The 6,897-nt window shown below is 35.7% G+C and overlaps 1 protein-coding gene across 3 annotated transcripts; it reads left to right on the top strand.

Moving 5' to 3' along the window:
• Window positions 1-3,356: 3,356 nt before the first annotated feature.
• LOC105774461 (gamma-glutamylcyclotransferase 2-1) lies at window positions 3,357-6,438 on the top strand. 3 transcript variants are annotated; one of them, XM_052631900.1, is made up of 9 exons: window positions 3,357-3,848; window positions 4,406-4,532; window positions 4,622-4,698; window positions 4,936-4,992; window positions 5,199-5,255; window positions 5,358-5,398; window positions 5,520-5,591; window positions 5,701-5,801; window positions 5,952-6,438. In XM_052631900.1, the coding sequence occupies exons 2-9, from the start codon at window positions 4,424-4,426 to the stop codon at window positions 6,131-6,133; spliced, it is 696 nt and encodes a 231-aa protein (XP_052487860.1). In that variant the 5' UTR covers window positions 3,357-3,848; window positions 4,406-4,423; the 3' UTR covers window positions 6,134-6,438. The 3 variants fall into 3 exon arrangements, with proteins under 3 accessions (XP_052487860.1, XP_052487859.1, XP_012452417.1); XM_052631899.1 differs by having other exon boundaries at window positions 3,361-3,848; window positions 4,420-4,532; XM_012596963.2 differs by having other exon boundaries at window positions 3,377-3,848; window positions 4,420-4,532; window positions 5,722-5,801.
• Window positions 6,439-6,897: the final 459 nt, after the last annotated feature.

Here is a 6,897-nt window from a genome sequence, read left to right as displayed (position 1 = left end):
TAGTTATACATACACATCCTACTCTTTCATCCAACAAAACACACACCATGAACTCATACCAACTCAGTACATATCCAACATCGTTCATGCAAGCAACATAACATCGTTCTATCACCCAAAAAGCAAGGTACAATGACTCAGCTTAGATCCTTTTTCCTTGTTAGCTTAGCTTGTCCCAACGTCAGAGCCTCCTTCGTCTTGGTAGCTAAGCATGACAACCACATAAATCTGTTAAATCGAAGTTATTCATCCTTAAAACCGATAATCCAATTTGCAAAAACTTATTAAGTGCCCTTAGTTTCTCCTTCCTCGAATCCTTGAGTACAAAAGGATAAGAAAGCTTACCTATTACTGATCTATCATAATTTGGTGTAGCGGATTAAACTAGTTTTCGCATTTAAAGAGATTGAATACAAGCATTTTCATTATGTTTTAGTTAAGTTTTCTTAGTTTTATTTACATTTAATAAAATGTGTAAATTGAGTCTTTTATTAACCTTAGGGGCCGAGTGAGGCCTAAGGAAGAGCTAACGTACTTTGTGAGTATGCAGGAGACATTTAGAAGGCGTAATAAACCAATATTGGTCGTTATGTCGCAATATGAAATGTTCAGTATTGCAACATTGGGAGAAAAATGGAGAAAGCTCAAGACTGCCTTCGATGTCGCGACATTGATTGAGGGTGTTGCGACATACCCCTGAAGATAGCCCAAGAGGAGTATATTGATTGCCATGTCACGACACAGGACCTGGTGTGTCGCGACACCAACTCTGTGACGAAAATTAAACATAAAGTAGGGGTGTTTTGGTCTACACAATCAAACTTAAAGTTCAAGCACGTCAGCTAACATAAGGTAAGGACGACGACCATTTAAAATCTATAAATAGGCTCCTTTAGCACATGTGATGGACATAATTCACTTAGCCTAGATTTTCTTTAGCAAATTTAGTTTAGTTTTTCTCTCGTTTTTAGGTTTTAAATTTTATTTCAATTGTTCTTCACTGTTCTTAAGAGATCTAAATTGTAGAAAGCATTCAAACTTTTTGGATTTGTGAGCAAACTTTAAAGTTTACTAGGTGTAGTAGTCACCTTATGTGCACCAAATTTAGAGATTTATCGGGCATTAAAATGCCCCCGATTAACTGAAGGATGAATGCTCGGGCATATTGTTCTTTAACGACCTCGATCGCGTGCACAGGAAGCTTTTGGAAAATTTTCACCAACCAATTCATTGATATTCGGCCAACGTCAGACTTGTTCGAGACCTTCCCCAACAATGTCGCGTAGAGATCCTCTTTACCGGGAACGATCGTTGCTCCCGTGACGACTGGCCCATCTACCGGCAGACCGAGTTGTAATGCCACGTCCTCTAGTGTAATTTTACACTCGCCGCATGGAAGACGGAAAGTGCGTCTCAGGCCTCCATCTTTCCACCAACGCACTGATGAGTCTAGGATCGAGTTTGCAGCCTCCGAGCATACGAGATGTATGCAAGAATCCCACCTATTGTAAGTAACCACGAATTTCAGTAATCGGAGGCTTTGCCAAATTATGTATGAACCCCTCCAAAACATAATCATCTGCATATTTATAATGAAAAGAAAATATTTTAAATTAAATAAAAAATTAAATTAAGTTTAACTTAATAAAAAATAACAAAAATTAAATTTTCGTCTTACCATTACTACTTGAGCGGTGGAAATGTGGTTGTTGTCGAAACGAATTAAAGAGGTTGCCATTCGTGAAAACTTATTTCGAACAAATAAAATACAAAATAATTAAAAACTAATATTTTTAAATGAGAATGTCAAAGAATTTAGAACAAGAACTGGAGAAATTTAAGAGAGTTGAAAAAGTTAGGAGATTAGAAAGAATTGAGAGAATAGGATTGAGTGAAAGTAAATAAATTTGAGGGTATTTATAGGTAAAAAAATTGATTGTTGCCCCTCTTTTAAAATTTTTTACCTTGCACGACCAACATTCAAAAAGTGACCGTTGAGGGAAAGTGGGTGCGCTTTTCGTTTCTCTCTAAAAAAATGGCCTATTTCCTTAAATTTTCAAAAAATTGGCTTATAAGCCTAATTAAAAAAAGTGGCATATATGGCTAGTTTAGCCGAGATTACCTAGTACTCTACTTTAGTATTAAATGAGAGCTTATGTAAGCTCTCTGTAAGAGATTTCCTAGAATTTCCACCCATTAGGAGTCAACTTATTCACTCTTTTGTCTCAGTCTCTTGGAAATTGTTAACTCGAAACAGTTGCGTAGAAACAGACTATCATATTGAATGAGTGACAAGGGAGTTTTTTATGCAATTCAGTTCTCGTATGTCTGTGGAGCCTAGCTCTATGAGAAATATTCACTTTCTTCAACAATTACAACAAATGATTCTAACGTATCACACCTCGTGACAATATTCCTCACATTTGTATCTTGAAGACTCAATACTCTCACCACTAAATTCATCCTTTGTGAATTCAACAAGTAAAACCTTAACACAAGGGGTTTACTCTCAAGAGGCACTCATACAAAAAAGATTCCTCATAAAAACAACTTAAGTGTTGAATTCTCTGGGTACATTAACCTATACAAGTCTCTGAATTAAATAGATTATTTCAAGGCTTATATATCACAAACCAGCTAAAACAACAATAAGATAAGCTCAATACAATATAATAATAACAGGCCAAGCAATCACAGTTTCAATCCAATCCAATATCCATGATCCAAGGTATTAGATGGAGTGATTCGATTTGATCCAATCTCCAAAATATGTTTTCCCAAGTAACATAATTTTCATTGATGAGCTAAATATCATCCATGTATTCAACACAACCCAAAAATATCATTCAATAAATTGTCAACGTCTTAAATATGAAAATTGTCTTTACACAGTTTTAGTGGCCAAGGAGTGGGCACTCCCTTTGCGCTCAATTGTTAGTTTCATATTTTCAATAGAAAATTTATAAATAAAGTTGCTTCAAACTTAATTTAGATGTCTTTTTTAATGAACAATTTTAAAAGATAAAGAGCTGAAGCCAACATTTGAGACTATCATAAAAATTGAATTATTAACTTTTATAGACACATCTCAAATGTATAAAGCTTGAAAATGACCCAAAAGTTTAAACCTTACCAACCTTGAGATTGACTATTAATGTTGTCTAATGATTCAAGTACTAAAATTATATTGTCCACATGATAGAGGAGTAGAGGATACCTATGATATCTATTGATTGTAAGTCGTTTAAACACTAGTTCAAAAAAAGCAATAAATACGTGGATGCTTTAGCAGGATGGGAAAGCAATTTCCAACCTCCGGTTATTATTATTATTATTATTTTGCATTTGTAATATTCCACCGGAGTCTCTATCCCCTTTACTGTCTTGGCAGATGCTAGTGGAGTTTATGTGTACCGAGCTCTTTGACTGATTCCTTTTAATGTTATGTTTGCTCCTTTTTCGACAATATATATAGACGTAGTTGAGGGCATGAGGTTGTGGGCTTCTTGCTCAGCCAGTTGGATTTGAATTAGCATTTCCTTTCCTAATTATTAGGCAGTGACAGCTATAAATACCCTGGAACATGCCATCGCCGCCACCTTCAGTCCTCTTCATCTCCTTTGCTCTTTCTATTGGTCTTGGAAAATGGAAGCCTCCAAGCCTAGGATCTGACACAAACCAAAACCCTAAGAGAGAGCGAGAGAGAGAGAGAGAGGACCACGCAATTTTAATCTATAAATCATCCATCCCCTTTATAAGTTGCCTGCGTCCACCCCTCCATCGTATTTTATTCTATCTCAGAGTAGATCACTCCCAAGGTTTTCTCTCTTTCATCTATCAAAGTTGTTGTAAGTTCTCTACCTCTTTTGCTTCTTCGTTATAAAAATCCGAATGTGAATTTCATTTCTCTCCTGTTAATGAGAATCAAGAACCCCGACCCCTCCCTCCCTCTTTTTTTTATTTTTTATTCTTTTTGGGTCTTCCTCTCTCAAATAATAACGACCTAAATACTAGCGCAACTTACGTGTTTGAGCCCTTCACTGATATGGAGCCATCCTTTTTTTTTCTAATAATCGGGACTTCAATCCGCTTTCTTTTCGTTAATAATAATTTTAATATACGGGTTAATTTGTTCGTTTCAATCATTTTTCTTTTCAAGTATCTTGAGTGCTTATTTAATCTTTTTCTTTGTCGTAATTTGGAGTTTAGGGATTTACTTTTTGTTTTTAACAAATCAAATCAAATAAAAAATCTAACACTCTCTCTCCGCTATTTAATTAAACTAATCCAAAACGCATTGCCTTGCCACAACTTGGACAATAACCATTTCAAAAGGAACTGCCGTTGTCATTCTATATTGTGTCGTGATGCCATTGTTTTCATCTAATAATATTAGTGAAAAAAGCTTCATTTTCTCAGGAGTATGGTTTTCTGGGTGTTTGGTTATGGTTCACTGGTCTGGAACCCTGGGTTTGAGTATGATGAGAAAGTCATAGGCTTCATCAAGGATTACAGGCGTGTTTTTGACCTTGGTAAGTATTAATTTTTGGCCTTGCTAAGCATCTTTTGCGGTATTTTTTTTTTGTTACTGCTTATGCATCTTCTTTATTCTGCATTACAGCATGCATTGATCACAGAGGTACACCTGAAGATCCTGCAAGGACTTGCACCTTGGAGCACATTGAAGGAGCCGTTTGTGTAAGTAGCAGCTGACAGCAACTCTTTCCTGTCTTATGATCTCCTAGTTATCAAGATCGTGCCTTCAATTGTTTTCTTCTGGGTTACTTAAAGTTGTTGCATATTATGGAGGCTGTCTTAGAGCAAGAGATTTGTATTTTACGTTAATGTGCTCTTGATCATTGTTTCTAATTATTCACAGTCTTGCTAAGAGCTTCCTGTTTTCTTTATTTGCTAAGTCTACATTATTTCTTTCAGTGGGGTGCTGCTTATTGTGTTCGGGGCCGTCCTGAAAAGGAAAGAGCAGCAATGCAGGTTTCTAATTATTATTTGTATTTTGTGTTATAAAAGGAAAATTCTTCAGGCACTTAAAATCTAGTCCCTTTTCGTATCATTTAACAATCTGCAATTTTTTTTATCAAAAAAAAAAAAAACAATCTGTCATTTTTCAGCATCCTTTATCTCAACTAATTTGCATATTACTCAGAAACAAAATGTGTATTTTATTTCCAAATTTGTAGTACTTGGAGAGAAGGGAATGTGAATATGATCAGAAGACCCTCGTGGACTTCTTCAAGGTATGAGATTTCCTAGTGCTTGGAAATGGTTTTCTTTGCTTGTCTCTTCAAGTTTGTCTTCATTTTCCATGCTTAAGTTTACGTGTGATTGCTTTCAATCAGGAAACAGATCCCCTGCGGCCTGCTCTAAGCGGAGTTATTGTGTAAGTTAGCCTGCTTTTTAAATTCTCATGTCCTTTTTTTTCGTCCCGTTTGTAATAGGTTGGAAAAAAGAAGCAAACCTTTAATGCACAACTTCCTTAACAAAAATGTTACTTTATGCAGGTTCACATCTACTCCTGACAAAGTTTCAAACAAGTATTACCTGGGGCCTGCTCCGTTGGAGGAAATGGCCTGGTAGTATCCCAATACTTCCATTGTTACCTTTTCAATCATTTGTTGGAAGTTTTTGGTGTGAGCTCTATTGTAACATATGCTTGGTACCCTTTTTTTAATAAAAAAAAAGCTTTTCTATTAAAATTTTCAGGCAAATTGCAACTGCTGTTGGACCCTGTGGGAACAATAGGGATTATCTTTTCTCGCTGGAGAAGGCCATGTTTGATATAGGTCAGTCTTGTGGTTTATCTTTGCCCACTTAAAACTGATAGTGAATATATCATTTAACCGTATATGCATGTATAAAAACATGTTGAAGGAGTGAATGAAGAAATATGGTTGGGAATTTTTTTTTTTTTTTTTTTTTGTGCGTGGAAACAGGTCATGAGGATGACTTGGTTATAGAGCTGGCAAATGAAGTTAGGAAGGTGCTTGGAACAATGGCGAAGGAGAAGAAGCTAGTAGGTTCTCCTCTCAAACCTCTTAAATCCCAGACCCAGCCACAGATCCCAACAGTTCAGTTGCATCTGCTTCCTCCGGAAGCTGTTGCGATGGATTTATAGCTGTCATCTTTGTAACCCAAATATGAATCACTCACGCTTATTATTCTTGGAGAGAAGGGTTTGAGCTATTCAATTTTGGTAAGTTGCCCGGCATTTTTAGTTTAGAACCAAACTGGCCTTGCCTTGATAACTTTATTCTTATTGTTGTTGTTGTTTACTTTAGTAATAACAATATTATTGTTATTGCGGTGGTGAGAATTCCTTTGCATGCTTGTGTTCTATATGTGGGTTTATAATTTGGATGTACAAACACAAAATGTATAATTATGTTTCAACAATAATGATGATTGATAAGCTTGGGCCTACCTTGCCGCGATGCTGCATTATTTGCGGGATGAATTCTTGTATGTGTTGGTTGAAAATGGGATGAGAGCATCACTTGCCATTGATACATAATGGTTGATGTTCTAAAGAAACCCAAAATAAAAATGCTCGCTGGATTTGGGGATTTGGCATTGTCGTTTTCATTTCAGATATCTCATTAAAGAAGCAGCAGCAGGGTCCAGCCGCCAAAGATAGCAGCGAGTTTTTAATTTTAATGTTACAGCCATTAAAAATCCCGAGAGCTTCCTAAAAAAACTGTTTATGATCAAGCTTTTGTCAAATCTACGGTTTATAAGTTGATAATGGGTATATTTACATAATTTTTAGTATCCTTAATAAATTTTGGTATCGTTTCGAAAAAACTGATAATGGAATTAACTTTTAAATTATTATATTTCCAGCAAAATTTGATAAGGAAAAATTTTATATTTTATAATAAT

The sequence above is a fragment of the Gossypium raimondii genome, chromosome 6 (assembly GCF_025698545.1).
Source record: "Gossypium raimondii isolate GPD5lz chromosome 6, ASM2569854v1, whole genome shotgun sequence".
NCBI classification, from domain to species: Eukaryota; Viridiplantae; Streptophyta; class Magnoliopsida; order Malvales; family Malvaceae; genus Gossypium; species Gossypium raimondii.
This window is presented reverse-complemented; position numbering and strand designations above follow the sequence as displayed.